A 24,725-nucleotide genomic window follows, 5' to 3' on the forward strand; every position below is an offset into this window, starting at 1 on the left:
AACTCTTCATCGCGGATGAGCAGTGTCGTCTTTAATATCATGTTTCAAAGAAAAAGAAAGAACTTAACAAAAACTCGTTGTCTTGTAGTTTTTGCCCTATTCTTGTTAACACAAGAATGTGCAAAGAGGGACAGTTGTAGATACCTGTTTTTGTCTGGGTTCTAATTAATTTTTTTATTATTATTTATATTACATGTTTGCAGGCTCAACTTCAAGCCCAAGTTGGGCCCAATTACAAACCAACCAAAATTACACAAAGACCCAAATCAGCAAGCCAACCAGTTCACCCAACCCGAAACCCTTTAACAAACCCGAAGCCCAAGAGCCCAGACCTGATTACGGTTCAACCTTTGTTACCTGGTGCCACCACCCTCCCAGTTGTCAAATATGGCGAAAACCAATGGTCCAGATGCATCCAGATTAGGGTTTTTACCCCTAACACAAATAACCAACTGCCGCTCAAGTCGAGCCTCAATCTTACCGCCGTCGTCGTTGGAGCCGATCAATCCCATCGTCATCATCAACAGTGACATCCATCCATCAACCAAGTCAGCCGAAAATCAAATCAAAGTCAATCTAACAATCCAATAAAATATGAGAGCAAATCTAACCAAAATCCCGAGGGAATTTACTTTTATTATATCAACATACAAAGGAAATAAGAGAGAGGCATTCGGGGGCAAAGAAAAAAAAGAAACCAAAGAAGAAAAAATAGAGAATAGTGAGAGAATGATTGGAACGAAAAAAGAAAAGAAAAAAGTAGTGAGAACAACAAACAAAGAAAGAGGATAAAGAGAAAGGGGCTTAACTCATAGTCGAACACCAAGAACACCAAGGGGTTTCGTCGAAGCTGAAGAAATTGAAGCGTTTCGTCATAGATATACGACGTTTCAACCATTTTCAGGCTAAACAAAGCCAGGATCCATAACCAGGGCGAAGAGGCGATTCGTACCGTGTTTTCTTCCCTCTTCCCCGACGCCAGCGGACGGTAGTTGTCGCCGGTCAGCGGCAGTCGACACGGCAGAGGTCCACTGGACTCTGGAAATGTAAGAGCTTTGATTGAAGCTCTTAGGGATTTCTCTCTGGCTCTCTCTCTATTTCAGAATGAGAAAGGGGAGTAAATGAAGGAAATGGTCAAATTTAAGCCATGTTCTGGTCATATATATTGCATATGAAACGGTGTCATCTGGGAGGGGAATAGGCGCACATTGATCACTTGGGTAAACCCTTCACGGGTCCTCAATGCTTTGTAATAATCCATTTTAACCACTTAATGCAAATTTCCATTTTTTATTTCAAGTTTCAAATCTTGTTATTCATGCAACTGAAAAGGTTTAAAATCTTATTTTTTTGAGCATGTGTTTTGTAGTACTTTCATTTTAATCATAGTTATGTGATCTTCTTATTTTTATTAATAGTTAACTTTGAATATGTTATTTACTATTTTTTACATCTTAGTCCTTGTTCTGCTTATTACTGCTTCTAAGTTAAATTTCCTTATATACCAGTTGAATCATATTACATTTCATTCTAGTCATTAAATGGAACTTTTGTATGCTTTATGTTAAGCTCCGAGTTTTTTTATATTTATATGTTTGTCACTACTTATTTATTATTTATCTTGAGATAAATAACTCTTATGTTTAGTCATTTTTGATTTAATGTATATTATCCATATTTGATTCTTGATTAGTACATTAGTTTAATATTTTTTTGAATTAAACATTAGTTTAATATTATCTAAGTTAAATTTTTTTTTCAATTCATTCTTTATAGTTTAGTTTAATGGCAATGTTTGTTTCTTAAAATACTATGTCATATTCTTTACGAAATTACTAATAATTTTCGTTTGATTTGTAATCTTTGGCAACAATGAGGAGGGAATATTCTTTTACAGATAAGAAATAGGCGAGACAACTTTCCCGGTGGAGGATTGCTAATCTCGAGGTTTCTTTTAAAGTTAAAGAATTTTTCTTAATCAATAATTCGAAGCAAATTAATTAAACTTTAATAAATTGATCATACTTTAATTATTGATGTGAATTCACAATTTCCACCATTTACGACAAGGTGTAAGCAATTAAGTACCAATTTTGGGCATTGTGGGGGTGTTTATCATTCCCCACGCATAATCGATTCCCAAACCCATTAAATTGAATCTTTGATAACACATACCGATTTTGGTCTAAAAATGATTTTTCTTAAAATTGTTTAAAAAGAATATTTTAGGTATTCGACCTACCTAACCTAAAAGTTGATGGTGACTCATATTCAATTTAATTCAAATTAATTCAAAATCGTCAATTTTTTAAATAAAGTCATAATTATTTCTTTAAACTTAATTGTTTTTCAAAAAATGGTTATGACATATCTAAATTTTAATTTTTTAAAAGCATACCTAAAGTTTAGTTTTTATTTCATTTTAGTACAATGTTGTTAAAAACTTAATGCGTTTAGTACCTAAATTATCATTTTTGGTCCGTTTTAGTACCCAAACTTTTTTATCTTTTCAAAATTTAATGTTAAATTTTGAACGGGATACTAAAATGAAACAAAAACTAAAACTTTAATGGTATAATACTAAAATGAAATAAAAAATAAACTTTAAGTATGATTTTGGAAAAAAATAAAAGTTTAGATAAAAAAATACTACTAAACACATTTACCCATTTGTTTACTTTTATCTATTTTTGTATCACGCAAGACATCTTAACAGCCCATACCTTAACACATTTAATGGTTATTTATTCCTTTTGGTTTATCAACTCCTGAACTAACTAATGGCCCGCTCGAGTTTTTTCACGTTTTAATAATACATTTATTTTATTTGATAGTTTTCTCTTTTGTTTTAATTTTAATTTTATACTGTTTTTACATTATAATAAACTATTTTAAAATTTAAATATTCTTATTTTGATAGCAAGCCTAGAGTAAGTTTAAGCAGTCCAAAATTTGGTGTTACTACAACACAACAAAACAGTGGTCAACTTAATAAATTGGCGAGGATTAAGGTGCTTTTATATCAAGCAATAAATTCATTTAATGTTGAGGGATGCAAGAGAATAAGGGACACTATTCGATCGAAGTAAGTAGAACTATTTTTTTCAAGTTAATCCAGCTAATAAGTTTATTATAGGATTAAAATTTTATTTGAAATTGTTAGAATCGAATTTATAAAACTTAATTCAAGTTTTTTAAATTTATATTCAAATTTAATTATAAATATCTAAAATATTATATTGTGGATTGGGTAAGTCCAATTTGACAATTTTTTATAATCTTATAAGTGTCGCGTCCATCTTTCCGGTGGGCCCGTAATTGGGCTTTGACTTAAGTAAATGAGTTAGAGTCGTCACCGATCATTTATTTTTTTTAAAACATAAAAACACTAGGTTGATCGGACACCTTCTTACCTGATTTGCATTTTACCAGAAATATCTCGGATTCGGGAGTCGGTTGCAGTCACGGAAGGATTAGCACCCTTGTACTGCCCTTTTGGTACTAATTTAATTTCTAGTTGTCTTAATTAAGAAAATTACAAGTTAAATTAAAAAGTAAAAATTTGATTCAAATTACTTACCGTTCATTGATTGAAATTACCTCTAAAAAGTTGAAAACGTTAGATTATAAAATAAAAGAAATATCAAATAAAAATTAAATTAAAAATAAATCAAAGAAGGAAATATTAAATATTGAAAATGTTATATAAAAAATGTTTAAAAATAAAATAAATGAAGAAAATATTAAATTTTAGAAAAGAAAAATAATAAAATATAAAAATGTTAAAAGAGAAAATAAAACAAAACAAAATAAATAAAATAAAAAGAAGTGGGAAAATAAAATAAAAAAATAAAAAAATGTTAAATAAAATAATAAATAATAGTAGTAAAGATAAAAAGGGTTTTTAAAATAAAAAATATTAATTAAATAAAAGAAAATAATTAAATAAATAATCTAAAAAGATTGAGGTAAAGAGAATTTTTTAGTGAAAGCAACCTCATATTTCAGTTTTGCCTAAAATTCATCGGATCATCGAAACAGATCTTTACTTTAAAATTCAGGTCGACTTACAAGGATAATTCTTCACTGTCGACTCGGATTATGTTGTTTGAACTATAACTGGTTCTGATCTCAGTTTCCTTTTAGCAAACAATTTTGTTAAGCGTGTTCTCAGAAAGTCGAATATGCTTCAATAAGCCAATTATTCTTACAATTCTCACGTTTGAAATTGAGTCTTCGCTTTAGCCCTCGGCTTAAAAGAAAATTAGCTAAGCATGACCAAAGTCATACTTAGCATTTGTTGAAAACGAAAATTAAAAGAAAATAAAGGAGTATGCGAAAATAGAGAAAAAGAAGATTTTATTCTCAGATCTGTGTGTGAGCTCAGATGTCTCTATTCTTAGGCTTACCCTGAGAGGATATTTATAGCCTTCATATTCCTAAAAACAAGCTAAAGATAATTCCTAAAATAATATCTTTTATCCTAATTAAAACACTTAAAACTATTTAAACTAAAATACCTAAAACAAAGATAAAATAAAATAATATTTAAAATAATATCCTAAATCCTAATTGAAATGCTAACATCTATTTAAACTAAAATAAAAAGATAAAATATAATATTAATATATATACTAAATAAGCCTCGGATGAAAATGAGTGTCTACAGCTACCCCTCTTTGTCCTTTTTCGTGTAACAAAAAATAGGACAAACATAAAAGGACACAAATTTTCGTTCGGTAGTTGCGAATGAATTCTCTGTCGTGAAGCTTCATGTTGTTCAGAATTTGAATTGAATGTGGATTCTTGTGGCCAAATCGTAGTCAACCTTGGTATGCTTTTCGGTTTAAAGACCTCTGTTTGCAAATTCAACCAGAAAGTAGTTCCTTGATGCTATCGTATCATTGATATGCCCTCGAGCTGAATGGAATCGAACTCGAAGGTTTTTGTTGACAGATAGCCCTTCTCACCTTGAGATATGTTGTGACTTAGGTTAGGAGATAGTTCCTTGTTGTTGCAAATGACTCATTTGTTGTGGAATTGAGTCGATCCATTGGGCACAATATCCTTCTTCATGAATTTGAAATCATGTGTGGTTCCTTCATTATTAAGTTGAGCTATGAACTGAAAAAACTTAAGCAGGATATCCTTCGTTGTGAAGTTGAAACAGGACTCAAAGCATTGGAAAGTTACTCCTAGATCGTCTTCTAGCCCAATATACTTCGTCGTGAAGCTGAAATTTGACCTGAAGACTTTGGCATGAAACTGGTTTTTCATTGTTGTGTTATAGATGACTCATTCATTGGGAAGTTGGGTCAATCTTTTGGGTACGATAATCTTCATTGTGAAGTCAAAATTGTAGGTGGCTCCTTCGTTGTGAAGCTGAGCTTTAAATTGGATATCCTTCATTGTGAACTTGAAATCCAATCTTGTAAATTGAATCGCTTTGAGATTAATATATTTCGCTGTGAAGTTGAAATTATGGATAGCTCATTCGCTGTGAAGTTGAGTTTTGAATTGGATGTCCTTCGTTGTGAAGTTCAAATCTAATCTTGAAAATTGCATTGGTTCGAGTTTAATATCCTTCCATGTGAAGTTGACATTGACTCTAACAAGAATAATTTGGAGGGAAATCTTCAATCTCTGGTTGTCAGTCCTGATGACTCTTGATTCTAGAATCTTGAATTTCTGATCTTGATCTTGGATTCTCCACCATGTTTAAATCCGATGTATAGAATTTTATTTCTAGTCTTGGTTTGGGCAATGCCTTTTATTTACCTCAGGTATGGTGCATAAGCCTTGATCGGCTTCCAAATATCTTCTAGAAACTGCCACGTCAAACCGTGTCATGCCCAGAGTCGTGCCCATGTCTCCAGCCGTGACCAAATAATAAAAAAATTGCATAATGCCTTCATTTTAGAGCAATTTCTAGAATTTGACACCCTACACAGAAAATGAATTAAAACGAACAAATAAGCCACAAAAAATCAATGATTAAGGAGTAATTTAAAAGCAAAATATTAACTAAATTAAGCACTTATCAAATTCTCCCTCACTTATTCAATGCTTGTCCTCAAGCATTCCTCAATTAACCTATCAAAATCATAAGTCGTCATCTTCAATTTCAATTTATTCCTCAAACTTCCAATTGAAATAAGTCCACGACATTTGCCGAATTCAAGTTACAATCAAGCAAAGACAAAACTAGGAAAATTTGAAGTAAGCAAGACATCCCAATTAATTTTCAATTTCAATGAAACATGACTCAATACCTCACAAAAATTCACACATATCCGGTCAAAGTGTTTGGGGTGAATGAAATCGCTCAAACCGAAGCTAACCAAAACATTACCATAGACTTGAAAACTAAAAAAATGAACATAATGCAAAAATCAAGGGTCTTTAAGCAACGTGTAATGGGGCTTAGATTAGGGTAGGGAAAAGGCCAAAAAGGAAGGTTTAAAATACCAAAACAAGAGATCAAAATAATTAAGAACAATCCATGAATTAATATGAAGCGCAATAAAAAACAAAACAAGGAAAAAGAATAGATGAAAGACGATTGAAACTATCAATTTTTCCTTCCCTTTTTTTGAACAAAGGGTTTTTTACTGTTCGAAACAGTGAACAACTTGTTTTTTTCGAAACAATGATTTTTTTTCTTTTCTTTTTTCGTAGAACAAGAGTGATACAAGATCTCAAGTCTCAGTAAGGGTGTGAAAAGAGAGGAAAAATAAAAAGAAAGGCTTCGGGTTTAATTGAGGTGTAAAACAAAGAAAGAAAAATAGGCTCAAATGTGGTTCCCTAGTGGATATGTAAATGGGTAGGCTTTTTGGGAAAAGTAGGTTTATCATAGGTTCCCCTATCACATTAAAACATTACGTTCAATATGTAGTCTCGATATGCATTATGATTACAAGTTCTAGAATATCCTAATTAGTTCGGCACACACAAGTCAAACAATGAGCAAGAAAGAAAATGTATGCTCGTTAGGCTCAAACCTCACAAGAAAAGTTTATATGCATTGTGTCAAGTTCATCTCTATTAACAAAAGCATGAAATATCAATACTCAACAAAAAATTCACCAACTACATCAATCACCAATCATGCAAATTAAATTCGATCAAAACATGATCATAATCCAAAAGGAAGCAAAAGTATAAAGTGAAATTCGAGACTAGCAACCAACGATCCCAACACATCAATATCAGAATATCTCAATTTCAAACAATCAAATAAGTCAAGGAAAAAATTGACATGCTTATCCTTCCCCCCTCACGTACTCTATTTTGTCCCAAAACGTATGTCGAATTTAAAAACAATGTAAGGGAAAAGGAATACTCTCCAATCTAGTGGCGAAAAACTTTGGACCATTTCTCAATTTGTGCGTGTCATCTTTGCGCATGGGCCATGCTAATCTTCGTCTGGGAAGTCAAAGTCTAGTGGCTCGTAATTTTCAGCAGTTCTACTTGCCAAGAAATCTGATATGTCACTTTCTTTTATAGCTTTTTGGCTCATGTACTCGATGTCAACTTCAGATAATAGCATCTGCCATTCGGCTTTTCGACGAGAGGATATCTGACCTTGCAATCAATGAACTTCTTGCTTTGGTAGTAAATGGCTCTTTCCTTCCTCACGGATTCATCAAGTTGACCTAAAACACACCCCCATTGAATTCTCGAATATGGATAAATAGAAGAATAGAGGTTTACCCTCAATGGGGGATATTAAGATAGGAGTGCAAGATAAGTATTTTTTTATTTCCTCGAATGCAGTCTGTCAATCCTCTTCCATGTTCTAGAGTTATTTTTTTCGAAGAATACAGAAATTGGGTCGCACTTGTCAGTCAATTGAGATATGAATCGTGCTATGTAATTTAACCTGCCCAGAAAACCTTAAACCTCTTTTTGTGTTTGTGGGAGAGGTAAATTCTAGATGGCTTTGACTTTATCTGGATTGACTTTGATACCTCTCCTGCTGACCACGAAGCCTAACAGCTTTCCGGATATTATCCCGAAGGTACATTTTATTAGGGTTCAGTTTCAGCTATAGCTTTCTTAATCTTTGAAGGAGCTTTCTCAGATTCTCGATATGTTCATATTCGGTTTGTGCTTTGATATCATGTCATCGATATAAACCTCGATTTTTTTTATGCATCATGTCATGAAACAAGGTCATCATGGCTCTTTGATATGTTGCCCCAACATTCTTTAGTCCGAAGGGCATCATCTTGTATTGTGAAAAATGTGGTCTTTTCCATGTCCTCAGGATGCATCTTAAACTGGTTATATCCTGAGAATCCGTCCATGAATGAGAAGAAAGTGTTCCCAGCAGTATTATCCACCAAAGTATCTATGTGTGGTAGAGGAAAGTTATCTTTAGGACTCACCATGTTAAGGTCTCGGTAATCAACACACGTGTACTTTTCTGTCTTTCTTTGGAACCGACACTATGTTAGCCACCCATTCCGGATACTAGGCTACTTGAAGGAAGCTGACATTGAATTGTTTCTTGACCTCTTCCTTGATCTTAAGGAGCATTTTAGGTCCCATTCTCCTTAGATTTTGTTGCCCAGGTTTGCATTCTGGTTTGATAGGCAGTTTGTGGACTATTATATATGTATCTAGTCTTGGTATGTCTTGATACGACCATGCAAACACATCTTTGTTTTCTTGAAGTAAGAATATTAGGTTTTATCTTGCTTCAGTTGAGAGAGGTGTGCCAATTTTGACTTCCTTTCTCTCATCATATGTAACCAGATTCAGGACTTCGATTTTCTCTTTATGTGGAAATATTTGCTTGTCTTCTCTTTCTATCATTCTTAATAATTCAGAAGGTAAATTGCATTCTTATTCATTGTCACATTCATCAACTTCCCCAAGATAAACGAACTGTTCAAAATCCACTTCTGGGTCAGTATCATCAATTCCTGCATTATCATTATCTTGGGACTCTGAAATAAATTTGAAACCCACATGTAATTCTTCAGTCTTCCATTTTCTAAGCATCGATCCAGGTTTCAAAGGGCAGATTCTTGACCCGTCCATATTTTCGACATTCTCTGCGGTTATAGCGTTAATACTCAAATCTTTCAAGCCAACCTCTAAATCCGGTGAAGCCGTCCCAAACTCATAATCACCGGATTTAAATGTTTCATAAAAAAGTGGAAAACCATGAGTTCCCATTAAAATTCACTCCCATTTAATCTGGCCAATCTTTTTTTCGATTTTTCTGAATTTTCTTCCACTTTTGTTGTTGACTGGGCCTAAAACCAAGCCCGAACTAGTCTAGCTTTGTTATAGGAAGGACATGATTGATCCTTTCTTGCAAGAGACTCCCAAATCCTCTTCCCACCTTGGCACCTCTTCCCAAGGTCTGTTTGATATCCATTTTAGTGTATTTGGAGAGTCGGGGTTTGGAAATCTTTCCTCTTTCAGCCGCAAATATAGCATTCACAAACTATAAAGAGCGGAATGAATATTCTACTGCTTCATCAGTTATGTCTATGTATGGGGCGTTAGTAGTCACACTTTCCACAATATCTTCTTTATCATTAACAATTACTATAGCCCCGTCGATGACAAACTTGACTTTCTGGTGCAACGTAGACGGTATTGCTCCAGCTTGATGGATCCAAGGCTTGTGGAAGTATATCTGATGTTAGTTCCCTCTTCTGATGAGACATTTTATGTTAGTTAATGAGAATGTAAAGAAATGAAAATAACAAAATGCAAAGTATGCATGATGCATGGAATGTTCGAGGAATTTATCTAAAAATATGTTTATTATTATGAATAATCTTTATTGGGACAAAAGTGTTATTTCTTAAGAGACAAAAACCTCCTAAAGGTACATTCTAACTAAGTCTTCTAGACCCCAAACAACTTCTAATAGGTTGATTAGTCTTTTGCCTTCGTCTGCCACCGGTTGAATATCCTGTTGAACCACTCCAGCTTCTCTGGCTAAACCGTGAAAGTGTTGAGCTGCTTTTTGTACTTGTTCCAAAAAGTCTCGAATGACTGCATCTCTGGCTTTTATCCTTTTCTTAACCTCTTCACAACAAAACACCATTGGAAACTTCCATCAAATGGAACTATCTGAAACTCACTTGCTTGTTTCTTGAACCCGTCCACAATGGCCTCCAACTCAGCTATGGTTTTGCTAACATGTTCTCACTGTTTCTGAAGTGATTCCTCTAAACCAATTATCTAGATCCTCAAATATTTATATTGGTATTGGTTGTCTAACAAACGTCTCTGAGAAGTCTTTAGCAGTTCTTTCAAGGTCTCTCTTTCATCCTGCCCCTAAAACTTCCTTTTTCAGGCTGCTAGCTTCACTTTTCCAGTATTTAGAAGACATATTCAGATTGGAATTGTTCTGAACTTGTTATTCATACCCTTTTCTTAAATCCTCAAGCTCAAAACAAATTTTCTTCTATTCCCTTTCTAACTTGTCTGCCCGATCCTTTTGAGTATCAGCGTCCAACTTCCACTGGAATCTTTCAGCCTTGAGTTCCCTTAGACTTTGTTTCAGCTCCTACTTTTCAGTTTTAAATTCTTTTCTTGCTATCTCTAGCTCGGAGAGAACTTGCTTAATATTTTCTTCCATAGTTTGAGTGTCTTCATGGTCTGGCACTGGGATGGTGTCATTTTTCCTTAATCTCTGACATTCTAAATAGTCTGGAGTAAGCATGTCCTTAGTGGTCAAGACATCCATACGGAACATTTTTTCCATGACTCAGTTACTTCTTTGACCTTTTTCTTGTAGTTATCCCCATGATATGCAAATTCTGATCCAGATATTCCATGTGTTGTTAGGACAAACTGGTGTGCCCCATACTGTCGAAGTGCCAAAAGTGGAGTGTACCTGACTCCTCCCCATAATCCAAATAATGTCATAGTTTCTGAGTTTCCACATCGAAAAAGAATGTCACTATGGATTAACCAAAGGGCTCTCTAGACAAATCCCTATCCTGAAGGTGTGTGAATACCTTTATCTATTTTTCTTTTGGGACACCTTCTTGCCATTTCAGGTGAGGAATTCCCCTAAAGGAGAATAACTGGTTCTGAATCGACGGTAAGAAAAAAATTACTATGGATCCAAACTTGGAGAAGTGTGCACACCCTATAAATATTCCTCTGCTAGTCTTTCTGTAGTGGTTGAGAGAGTGAAAAGTTCCAGCTAAAATTGTTGGTGTTGGATTTACTCATTTCAAGAGTTGTTCGAATAGTTCCACCACAGCTGCCTTAATATATCCTAAAGTCTTTGGGAATGTAACCAAACCATAAATGCCCAGTGCAAAAAGGTTCATTACCTTTCATTCATCGAGGTGATTCTTCATTAGTTTCTTGATATGGGTCTAAGCAATTCCTTCCCCAATACATTTATGTTGAATCCGACCAGTTACCCATTTCTCATCTACCCCCACCAGTTTTGCCAATCCGTTCTTGAAAAGTTGACTTTTGATGTGTTTGATGTTAACCCGATCCATTCTCATTCCTTTTCAATGCAACAAAGCAGTATATTCTTTGATTGTGGGTACCATGTCTTCTTGGTTAAATGTGAAGAAGATGTACCCTGAATTCCAGAATTATACTAGGGATCGAATTAGGGGCTCATCTGTCTTGACATATAGTAGAAGTGCAATATCACCATACCGCTGGAAGAACTTCCTTTTCTGGTCATTTTTCCAACTATCCCAAAATGTTCTGTAGTTATTGAATATCGTTCTGCTTTAGGCTGACAAAAACATAGCCAGATCTGATACATATTTTTCTTACAGACTGTCTCCTTTTTTCTTTCTGAGTCTTTTCGAACCATAGTCGTACCTTGGCATTTTTCACCTCTTGCATTACAACCCCTTCGTCCGTTAATGCAGATTATTTGTGTGTAACAAATATTTTTTTTTGTGGATCAATTACCTCTTTTTATGATGCAAATAATAAAGAAAACATGAAAGAAAAATCAGTTAGTAAGATAGAAATAATATAATAATAAAGTAAAAAAATAATAAGTTGCATGATAAAAGTAAAAACTTTCTACGTTTTGGAATGGAGTTTCGAGGTAGGCTCTAATTCCCTGTAGTCTCCCGATTTAGGTTCTAAAAGAATGTACCCGAGTTCTCCTTGCTGGTGCCCCCTTGGGCTTGCCAGACCCTCAGTCCTAAGCTCATTACAAGCTCATGTGGACCAAGTTAAACTCGAGAGGATACATTTCCTTATCTTCATACGGAGAATAAATTCACACGAAGACATACGGTATATAAATCCCGAAGGTTACTTGTTAGGCCTATACGGAGAATAAATTCCCACGAAGGCGTCGTTTTCACCTCCACTTAAGAAAAGGTTTGGAGCTCAGGTATAGAGCCTGAGATGAAAATGTTTAATAATCTGAAATAATTAAAAAAAACGTCAGTACAACTATTTATTTGAAAAATAATCAAAGGTAAGTAATAAAGATCAAAAAATTACATTAAAAATTAAACTTACAATTTTCACTTAAGAAGTCAACCTGAAATTAGTCTTAGCCTGACTCACTTACTTGTCCCCAGTGGAGTCGCAAAGCTGTCGTGACCGTCTTTCGAGTGGGCCCGTAATTGGGCTTTAACTTAAATAAATGGGTTAGAGTCACCACCGATCATTTATCTTTTTTTAAACATAAAAAAACTAGGTTGATCGGACACCTTCTTACCTAATTTTCGTTTTACATAAATATGTCAGATTCGGGAGTCAGTTACAGTCAATGAATGATTAACACCCTTGTAATGCCCTTTTGGTACTAATTTAATTTCCATTTGTCTTAATTAAAAAAATTGCAAGTTAAATTAAAAAGTAAAAATTCGATTCAAATTACTTATCGTTAATCGATTGAAATTGCCTCTAAAAAGTTGAAATCGTTAGATTATAAAATAAAAGAAATATCAAATAAAAATTAAAATAAAATAAATCAAAGAATGAAATATTAAATTTTAAAAATGTTATATAAAAAATGTTTAAAAAATAAAATAAATGAAGAAAATATTAAATTTCATAAAAGAAAAATAAAAAAAATATAAAAAAATATTAAAAGAGAAAATAAAAATAAAATAAAATAAAATAAAATAAAAAATAAGTGGAAAAATAAAAATAAAACAAAATAAAATAAAGTATTAAATAAAATAATAAATAATAGTAGTAAAGATAAAAAGGGTTTTTAAAAGTTGTTTTTAAAATAAAAGATAAGAATTAAATAAAAGGAAATAATTAAATAAATAATCTAAAGAGATTTAGATAAAGATAAACTTATAATGAAAGCAACCTCAGACTTCAGTTTTGCTACAAATTCATCAGGTCATCGAAACAGATCTTTACTTCAAAATTCACGTCGGCTTATAAGGATAATTCTTCGCTACCGACTCGGATTATGTTGTTTCAACTATAACTGGTTTCGATCTCAGTTTCTTTTTAGCAAACAATTTTGCTAAGTATGTTCTCGGAAAGCCGATTATGCTTCAATAAGCCAATCCTCCTTACAATTCTCACATTTGGAATTGAGTCTTTGCTTTAGCCCTTGGCTTAAAAGAAAATTAGCTAAACATGACCAAAGTCATACTTAGCATTTGTTGAAAACAAAAATTAAAAGAAAATAAAGGAGTATGTGAAAATATAGAGAAAACTAGAGAGAAAAAGAAGATTTTATTCTCAGATCTGTGTGTGAGCTCAGATGTCTATGTTCTTAGGCTTACCCTGAAGGGTATTTATAACCTTCAAATTCCTAAAAACAAGCTAAAGATAATTCCTAAAATAATATTTTTTATCCTAATTAAAACAATTAAAATTATTTAAACTAAAATACCTAAAACAAAGATAAAATAAAATAATATTTAAAATAATATCCTAAATCCTAATTGAAATACTAACATCTATTTAAACTAAAATACAAAGATAAAATATAATATTAACATATATACTAAATAAGCCCCAGACGAAAATGAATCTCTACAATAAGCATACATATTATTTTATGTTTTCTTTACGCATTACAATATCATTTAATAATTTAAGTATCGCACGAACCAAACTACCTCATGGTTAAGGGAATGATTGTTACTCCTAGAGGTTACAAAGTTAGAGCACTAGAATATAGGGTATTTGAGTATTCATTGTCAAATGGTTGAGAGTTTTTATAACATTTGTTACCACTTGTAAGCATCCTAAATTAATAAAAGAAAAACTCAAGTATCATCTAAAATTATAAAATGTATTTATAATTTTGGTTTTTAAATATATTTTTGTGACAAAGTATCAATAAGAATATAAAGGAGTCAAAAATTGATGGAGAGAATAAATTTATAAAAAAAATACATCAAAAATCAAATTGTATAAAATGTAAACTTGAGGAATTAAATTGAAAAAAAAATATATTGTTAAAAATATGAATTGAAGTTATATAAATATTTTATAATGTTAAAGGAACATATGATTCAAATTTGATAAAAAAAAATGGAGTTAAAATGACAAGTGAACTAAGAGTGGGAATAAGTATTTGAGTTACTTGAGTTGATTCAAATAAAAAAATTTGGAATTAGTCCAATTGTCGAGTCATACTTTATTATTTAAATTTTATTTTACAAAAATTGAGTCGAATTGAATTTATGAAATTTGAGTCACTCGAATCAATTTTTTTAATAGAATTGAATTTTATTCATTCTCACAAGAAAACAGTATGGATGTTGTTCATTTCTCAAGCCTCACACATACCCAAACGCTTAATGAAACATTGTTGTTACAAATACAACATAACGTTTTATAGGACTCTCACTTTACATTAACCAGAGGACATGGTTTTGTTTACAAGGCATCAAACAAATATGACTTTACCGAGGATGAATACAATTTGTCATCACAACAGGCTGTTCGATCTTTAATCACTCGACCGCACGGGGGACTCGCATGCCGAATCCGATCTTCTCTTTCTCGACTCTGTTATCCGATCAACGATGGTTTACAGTCAGTGAGACACAACATATAAAGCTTGAGTAAAGAAAAAGGCCAAGCAAAAGCAAAGTGAAACCGCCTAAGCAAGCAACTAAACAATCATTTCTTGTTCCCTAAGATTGGACCCTCAAACATGGCTTCTAGTGGCAATGCTTTCAAAATGATTGTGTAAGTATCCTATAATGGGGTGATAAGCAGTAGAAAATGATAGTGTAGGACTTATGTTGGGGCCAGTTTGCCAAGAGTGTACAACTCTATGCCAGAGTCTTCGTTGAAAACTCGCCCCGAGAACTCGATAATATAGCTCATAGTTACATAAATCGCTCATTTGGCCACGATCTATGTACTGAACGTTGCGATCCAAAACGCGGTACGAACGCGTTCAGATCGTTTCAAAATTGTGATTGGATCGTTTCAAAATCGCGATTCGGTACATCGTAATTTTGCAGCAGGGAAAAGAGGAGATGCAATCAAAAAAATAAAGAGATTGGGGGTTTGAGAGAAAAAATCAGAGGAGAATAAGAGGGAGTGGGGAAACCATTTCAAAACAGCTCCTCGTCGGGGCTGATGATCGATGATCGAAGCCTTTTGGGTTTCCTTCTCAGGTGATGGAAGAGAAGAGGGTTCAAAGTTGCTCGGGTCTGGGGCTATGAAGACTTTCGGCCATGCGGGTGTGAGGAGTAGAGGATGAAGAAGAGAAGAGGTTCAAAACGGCGCAGGGGGAAGGGATTAGGTTTAACATAAATTATGATCTATTTTTAGGTTAGCTTTTAAAGGCTTTAGATAGTTTGGTTAAACACTGCCATTTAATTGGGGTCCAGGGTGGTCCATTTTTGTTCGCGTGAGTTTATTCCTAAAGGAGCCATGCTCATTTTTTATTCAATTTATTTTAGTCCTTAAATCGGATTTATGCATATTAGATTTTTAGTTTTGAATTATTTTGTTCCTAAAGGAGCCATGCATAATTGATCTCTATCTAAGAAACTGGTACATCGTACTAATTTATATGGTACATCGTACCGGAGCGATCCTAAAGAAGTCTACCCCCTCGTACCGAATTTTAGGGACCTAGCGAATTGCGATCCCGTTCCACGTTCCCGTACTGAGCGTACCGCGATCCATGTGACTATGATATAGCTTCTATCTCTTGCAGTTGGAAATCCTTTGACAGCTAGTAGTTCCAAGTCTTTCTGATGCAGTTTTCTCCCATTTATAAAGACAATTGTGTTTCCAGCAGCACAGTTGATGGGTGTCGTAACCGGTTTTCGTCCGGGCACGAAATGTTAAATTTGACGGGGAAATTGATGTGAATAAATAATTTTGAAAATAATTTGTGAGTCGCCATCGACCTTTTGGATCAGGTAGGTCGAATACCTAAAAATTTTCTTTTAAAAGAGTTTTTAAGAAAACATCAATTAAAAGATAAACTGATCTGCGTTTTAACCAAAAATTCATTCTTTTTAATAATAAAAAGGGATTCGTGGTCGGTTACGTTTAGGGAAGGATTAGCACCCCTACAACGCCCAAAATTGGTACTTTTTAATTATAAAGTGTCTCTATTATTAAAATTTTAAAAATTCAAAAATATATTTAATTTATAATTCTATTATTTCAAAATTTATAAAAAAAATATTTATTTATTTAAAAAATATCCGAAAAGAACTTCTAGGTGCCTTAAGACAGCTCTTTTCTTTGATATTGATAAATATTAATTTTAAATAATATTGTTTACTTTTTAATTTTAAAATATCAGAATAGGACATCCAGTTGTATTAAGACTGTCCTTTTCTTCGATATTAAAAATAAATATTTAAAAATACTATTTATTATATATTTATGAATATAAAAATATTTAACAATATAATAAAATAAAAATACAAATACTACTAAAATAATATATTTAAAAACAATAAAATAAATGAAAACATATAAAATAACTGACTAAATTACAATAAAAATAAAATTAAAAATCTAATTAATCAAAATTATAGGGATTAAATATGTTATTTCTTTATTTTATTTATTTGGTGACTAAAATAAAATTATCTAAAATTCGGATATTAGATTCAAATAAATTAAAAATATAAACTAGGGATTAAAATATTATTTATTAAAATTAATGTATCAAATATGTAATTTATCCTAAATATATTATTTTAATATGAAGGACTAAAATAAAAGAAATTAAAATTCGAAGACTGAATTAAAAATTATTATAAATTCAATTTAGTGACTAAAAAGTAAAGCTTATAAATTCGGAGGACTGCGGACGGGGTTTAATTATTTTTTAATTACTCGTATAGTCCTTCCCGAAACGACGTCGTTCGGGAAGGACTATATATGGTCCAAACCGGCTGGCCCGAAGGGCCAACCATTTCATTTTCTTTTTTTTTTCTCTCTCAAGCAGAGAGAGAGCCAGAATTCTCTCTGGCCTCTCTCTAGATTCCCTCACCGGAGGGAATCCGGCAGCCGTCTGCCGCCGTGAATTCTGCCGCCGACCACCGTCTCCGGTGGTCGGAAATTCCCTAAATTTACCTAAAACGTAGATCTAAACACCCTAAGACCGAATCCAACCTTTGTTTCCCCAAAAAGACTCCTAATCGGAGTAAATCTATGAAAATACCTTCGGTATTTTCGGTTCTCCGGCGATGGTCAAGGCTTCCTTGGTAAGCTTCTCTCCTCTCTTTTTCCTTCTGTTTTTTGTTTTTTGCTCTGTTGTTGTGGACTGGGATCGTTGGTAGTTTTGTATCTCTCTCTGTTTCTGTTTCTTTTCCTTTTTTTTTTCTCTCTGTCTCTCCGTCTCTCCTCCTTTTTTTCAGGTTGGGGTGGTGGCTTTTATAGCCACCACCGGTGTGGCCGTCGGACCGGTCCGAAGATGGGGTCTCGGTGAGTCACCGGACTACCAGTGGTGACTCACCGAGTAGCCATGGCGTGGACGGCTGGTATTCTATCTTCTGGAGTCTTCGGTTGGGACGTGGCAGCGGCGGAGGCGGCGAGACAGCAACGGCGGCCGCGTGTCCCTAGGGTATCAGACCCTAGGGTTTCTATCTGGGGCAATCTGGTCCGTTGGATCTTGCCAGATCCAACGGCTGTGAACTGAGGCGGCTGGGTAAATTAGGGTTAGGAAACCCTAACTGGAAACCCAAATATTTAGGGTTTTTGGTTGGATTTGGACCGGTTCTGGTTGGTTTGTAACTGGGCCGGTCCAGTTGTAATTGGTCTGTAATTTATATATGTATTTAATATATTTAATAATAATAGTAATAATGATAATGATAATAATAATAATAATAATAATAATAATAATAATAATAATAATAATAATATGGATAAAAAATTAATATCTTCAGCTGCCCCTCTTTGCTCATTCTTGTGTTAACAAGAATAGGGCAAAGATGAAAAGATAATAAAATTTTTTATCCATTTTGACTTTACTTTGATCATAATGGAGATATTGAATAAATTCTTCTCTCTCCAGATAAGTTCTTCTTATTATGAACTTTCTGCTGGGGATGATGATGACCTCCTTTCTGTGATAGAGTCATTCAAAAGGTTGAATAAGCTCTTGATGAGTTCTTCTCATTATGAACTTTTTCTAGAAAGGCTGATGCTAATCTATCTCCTTCTGCGATAGAATTATGCAAAAAGTTGAACAAGTTCTTCTTATTATGAACTTCTTCTTTCTTCTTCAGATGAGTTCTTCTCATTATGAACTTCTCCGGAAAAGATAATCCATCAATTGATGAATTCAGGTAAAAGGTTGAACAAATTCTTCTAATTATGAACTTCTTCTTCCTTCTTCAGATGAGTTCTTCTCATTATGAACTTTCTCTGGAAAAGATGATCCCTCAAATGATGGATTCAGGTAAAAGGTTGAACAAATTCTTCTCATTATGAACTTCTTCTTCCTTCTTCATATAAGTTCTTCTCATTATGAACTTTCTCTGGAAAAGCTGATCTCTCAAATGATGGATTCAGGTAAAAGGTTGAACAAATTCTTCTCATTATGAACTTCTTCTTCCTTCTTCAGATGAGTTCTTCTCATTATGAACTTTCTCTGGAAAAGCTGATCCATCAAATGATGGATTCAGGTAAAAGGTTGAACAAATTCTTCTCATTATGAACTTCTTCTTCCTTCTTCAGATGAGTTCTTCTCATTATGAACTTTCTCTGGAAAAGCTGATCCATCAAATGATGGATTCAGGTAAAAGGTTGAACAAATTCTTCTCATTATGAACTTTTTCTTCCTTCTTCAGATGAGTTCTTCTCATTATGAACTTTCTCTGGAAAAGATGATCCCTCAAATGATGGATTCAGGTAAAAGGTTGAACAAATTCTTGTCATTATGAACTTCTTCTTCCTTCTTCAGATGAGTTCTTCTCATTATGAACTTTCTCTGGAAAAGCTGATCTCTCAAATGATGGATTCAGGTAAAAGGTTGAACAAATTCTTCTAATTATGAACTTCTTCTTCCTTCTTCAGATGAGTTCTTCTCATTATGAACTTTCTCTGGAAAAGCTAATCTTTCAAATGATAGACTTGAATCTTTGCTAAAATCTTTGAAATTCCTGTTAAAAATTCAACAAGAATAAAAATGAATGAAAATGCACCTATTTTTGTAAACACCTAAAATATGATGCATGAATGTTAAGTTATTTGATTTCAGATTGGTGAATTGAATATTTCTTCAATTGTAAAAACCCAATAGATCTTTCTTTTTCAAATCAAAGAATATATCATCTTTGACAAATGTAGATGTAGATATAATGTCACAAAACCTCTTGAGAATAAAACTCAATAGTATAGGCTCTTGAAAAGCTTGCATTCAGGCAACATGTTGATTCTGATAACAATTCATCTGATTATGAAGTGACCTTTCAAGATGATTTCACAGATATCGATAGTTCTTCTAATACCGAGAAATCTTGAATTCTGATTCTGATGAGGAGAATAAACTGTTATACTTGACAAAAATGGGATTCTCATGGGCTGAAACTTCAATAGCCCTGGAGAAATGTGGTCCAGATTCATCAATTGCAGAATTGGCAAATTTTATATGTGCTGCTCAAATGACTAAGGCTGCTGATGCACTTCTTCTGGTAAAAAATAGGGAGTCATTATGCAATGATCCCAATTACAAGCAAAGGCGAAACTTGGGCTATGATTTTTGAAAAGGAAGAAGCAGAGGAAGCTTGAAAACAAGCTTCTTAATGAATATAATCATGCAGTTCATCTTTTAATTCCAATGATTGGTTCTGTAGTTCTTACCAGATCAAATAACTCAAAGAACATTTCCAGAAGATGCTATTGAGTATCCTTATTTTTACTATGAGCAAATTCATCTTCCAAATTCAATGATTGGTTTTTTGGGTTCATACCAAACCAGATAACTCAAAGAACACTTCCAAAAGATGCTATTGGCAAATTCATCTTCTAAACTCAATGATTGTTCTGTCCAACCAGATCAGATAACTCAAAGAACACTTCCAGAAGATGCTATTGGCAAATTCATCTTCTAAACTCAATGCTTGATTCTGTCCAATCAGATCAGATAACTCAAAGAACACTTCCAGAAGATGCTATTGGCAAATTCATCTTCTAAACTCAATGATTGTTCTGTCCAACCAGATCAGATAACTCAAAGAACACTTCCAGAAGATGCTATTGGCAAATTCATCTTCTAAATTCAATGATTGGTTCTGTCCAACCAGATCAGATAACTCAAAGAACACTTCCAGAAGATGCTATTGAGTCTCTTTCAGTTAATGTTTGGACTAGGATATCACAGTGCTTATTTGATGTAGAGCCAAAATTTGTAGATTCGAAGCATTTCCATGCTACTACACTGAAAATGGCTATATTCATAATTCTGCCAATTGAGAACAGATTTTCTCTTATTCTGCTTCCTCCATGTGCTGATGTTTTTCCATTGACAAAGAAATGATGGCCTTCCTGGGATCCAAGAATAAAGTTAAACTGTTTATAAATATGTACAGGAAGTGCCAAATTGACAGAAAGGATCTGTAATGCACTTGAAGCTTATGACAATGAGCCACCTTCAAGTGTCCAGAAGTATGTTCTTGATGAGTGCTGAGAATGGAATCTAGTATGGGTTGGAAGGAATAAAGTTGCTCCACTTGAACCTGATGAGGTGGAAATACTTCTAGTTTTCTTTCAAAACCATACACAAGGATCTGTATAGAGACATATTTCCCAGTGATATCAATGTCTTGTTTCCTTTTGTTGGAATCAGTGCTGCAAAGATCACCTTTTATTGTCTTAGTATATTTTTGAAAACAGATGTGCAAGAACTGAATGGTGATCGGTTGGAGCAATTGATGAGTAGATTTGGCGGATTCGACTTTGTTGTCGGTAGGATCCCGTGTAATAATCTTGATGTTCATGGCTTTAAGCTAGTGATGATTTGCTTACTTTGTATTCCATGTATTCAAAAGTATTAACATAAAGTGATATTCAGAAATCTTTAATTTATTTCAAAATTATGTTAAATCATAGAAGAATAAATTGAATTTCCAAAAATAAATTAAATCTCAAATAAATTGAATTTGAAATAAATAGAATTGTATTCAAAGTTATGGCAAACATAAGAATAATTCAAATGTCTCAACAAATTATTAGCATGAGTATTTCTAAATTAATCAAGTTGATACAATTTAGAGTAATGATGTAAGCTTTTGTCTGGAAGATCTCAAACGTTGTCGAAATGCTTGTAGATGTGAAGTTTCTCCCAAACTGTCAAAATCTTAAGAGGGTCCAATTGCCAGATGCCTAATATCAACCTGCTTTTGAGCCGCCTTTTCAAGTTTTCAACTCAAATCCTTCCTTTGGTTACAAGATGCCCTTTGCGGGTTTTCACCTTGACCCTCCTTTTTCTTTTTCTTCTTTTTCTCTTTTTTCTTTTTTTTTCTATTTTTTTCTTTTCTTTCTTTTTTTTTCTTCAAGCATAATATTTCCTGACAGAATCCGAGTTTATTGGATTTCTCAGAATTTTTCCATCCATTTCTGCCAAGATCAACGCTCCTCCGGAAAAGGTTTTTTTTTACAACATATGGCCCTTCCCAATTAGGCATCCATTTCCCACGGAAATCTTTATGTATAGGCAAGATCTTTTTTAGTACTAGATCACCCTCTTGGAATTCTCTTGGATGTACTTTTTTGTCATGAGACTTCATCATCCGTTTTTGATACATTTGTCCATGGCAAATAGCTTTCAATCTTTTCTCCTCAATAAGGTTCAATTGATCAAATCTTGCTTGGATCCATTCAGATTCATCCAATTTTGTTTCTCTCAATATTCGAAGCGATGGAATCTCAACTTCAATTGGTAAAACTGCTTCCATTCCGTAGACTAGAGAAAACGGTGTTGCCCCAGTAGATGTTTGAACAGTAGTTCGGTATGCATATAGAGCAAAATGTAACTTCTCGTGCCAATCTTTGTAAGTTTCAGTAGTCTTTGTAATGATTCTCTTGATGTTCTTATTTGCTGCTTCAACTGCCCCATTCATCTTTGGACGATATGCCACTGAGTTTGAATGTTTGATCTTAAACTGTGCACAAAGTTCAGTCATCATTTTGTTGTTCAGGTTCAGAGCATTATCTGTAATGATCCTTTCTGGTAGACCATATCGGCAAACTATCTCTTTCTTTATGAATTTGCAGACTGTGGACCTCTTAATATTGGTGTATGAAGCAGCTTCAACCCATTTGGTAAAATAATCAATTGCCACAAGGATGAAGCAATGTCCATTCGATGCTTTTGGTGTGATTGCTCCAATGACATCTATTCCCCACATAGAAAATGGCCAGGGTGCTGTCATTACATGTAGAGGAGATGGGGGTACATGAATCTTGTCTGCATATATCTGGCATTTATGACATTTCCTTGCATAATCAATGCAATCTGTGTACATAGTAGCCCAATAATATCCATATCTCATTATTTTTCTGGCCATGGAAAGACCATTTGCATGTGTTCCACATATTCCACTGTGTACTTCTTCAATGACGTTTCGAGCTTCGCTGGTATTTAAACATCTCGATAGCATTTGATCACTGCTTCTTCTATACATAATCTCTCCATCAAGAAAATATCCAGCAACCATTCTTCTCAAAGTTCTTTTATCAATTTCTGATGCATTTGGTGGATAACTTTGATTTTTGATATATTGCAGAATATCATGATACCATGGTTTACCATCTACCTCTTCTTCCACACTATAACAATGTGCAGGAATTTCATATACTTGCATTTTGATTGGCATCATATCAACCTTCTTAGTTGCTTGAAACATAGCAGCTAATGTAGCCAAAGCATCTGCCATTTGATTTTCTTCTCGAGGGAGATAATTGAAGGTAACTCTCTCAAATTCTTTCACTAATTCGAGGGTAAAATTTCGGTATTCCAACAATTTGGGATCTTTTGTTTCCCATTCTCCTCGCAATTGATACACCACCAAAGATGAATCTCCATATATCTTGAGAAATTTGATTTTTCTTTCTATAGCTGCTTTCAATCCCATGACACAAGCTTCATATTCCGCCATGTTATTGGTGCAAAAGAACTCCAGTCTACTTGTAAAGGGATAATAAACATTTTCTGGAGAAATTAACACTGCCCCGATTCCTCGTCCCAAAGCATTAGATGCTCCGTCAAAATAAAGTTTCCAAGTTGCAAATTCATCATTTGTTCTGACTTCTTCATTCATGGATATGCACAACAGATCTTCATCGGGAAAATTAAAGTTCAAAGGCTGATAATCATTTAATACACGACTGGCCAGAAAATCAGCTATTACACTTCCTTTTATTGCTTTTTGGTTGACATATACAATATCAAACTCAGATAATAACATCTGCCATCTAGCCATTCTGCCTGTCAAAGCTGGTGATTCCATTAAGAATTTCAAAGGATCAAGTTTTGATATCAACCAAGTAGTATGGTATAACATATATTGTCTGAGTCTTCGAGTAGCCCACACCAGGGCACAACATAATTTTTGTATTGGTGGATATCGAACTTCACAATCAGTAAATTTCTTGCTCAGATAATAGATAGCTTTTTCTTTTCTTCCAGATTCATCATGCTGTCCTAGTACACATCCCATCGAATTTTCGAAGACCGTCAAGTAGAGAATTAATGGTCTATCAGGCATTGGTGATACTAAAATTGGGGCATTGGATAAATATTTCTTAATAATATCCAAAGTTTCTTGACATTCTTCATTCCAGACTTCAGGATTGTTCTTTCGAAGTAATTTGAACACTGGATCACATTTGTCAGTTAATTGAGAAATGAACCGAGATATATAATTTAATCTTCCCAAAAAGCCTCGAACTTCTTTTTTTGTATTGGGTGGTGGAAGATCTTGAATTGCTTTTACTTTATCTGGATCAATCTCAATTCCTTTTTTGCTGACCACAAATCCCAAAAGTTTCCCAGAAGTTACCCCAAAAGTGCATTTTGCGGGGTTGAGCTTTAATTGATATCTCCTCAATCTCTGGAAAAGCTTTCTCAGATTTTGAATATGTTCTTCTTCAGTTCGGGATTTGGCAATCATGTCATCTACATATACTTCAATCTCTTTGTGCATCATGTCATGAAACAAAGTTACCATGGCTCTTTGATACGTTGCCCCTGCATTTTTCAATCCAAATGGCATCACTTTATAACAGAATGTGCCCCACATGGTTATAAATGTCGTCTTTTCCATGTCTTCAGGATTCATTTT

The 24,725-nt window shown here is 33.7% G+C and overlaps 1 protein-coding gene and 1 pseudogene across 1 annotated transcript in view; both read right to left on the reverse strand.

Moving 5' to 3' along the window:
- Positions 1-7,360: 7,360 nt before the first annotated feature.
- LOC120174391 lies at positions 7,361-7,428 on the reverse strand (annotated as a pseudogene).
- A 1,855-nt stretch (positions 7,429-9,283) lies between these two features.
- The window catches only part of LOC120174381, a 28,059-nt gene continuing 12,617 nt past the window's right edge, over positions 9,284-24,725 (reverse strand). Inside the window, 3 exon segments of the mRNA XM_039181254.1 lie at positions 9,284-9,460; positions 9,588-9,674; positions 23,292-24,725. Coding sequence (XP_039037185.1) covers positions 9,284-9,460; positions 9,588-9,674; positions 23,292-24,725 — 1,698 coding nt within the window.

This window comes from Hibiscus syriacus, unplaced genomic scaffold (genome assembly GCF_006381635.1).
Source record: "Hibiscus syriacus cultivar Baekdansim isolate YM2019G1 unplaced genomic scaffold, ASM638163v2 tig00112072_pilon, whole genome shotgun sequence".
Taxonomy (NCBI): domain Eukaryota; kingdom Viridiplantae; phylum Streptophyta; class Magnoliopsida; order Malvales; family Malvaceae; genus Hibiscus; species Hibiscus syriacus.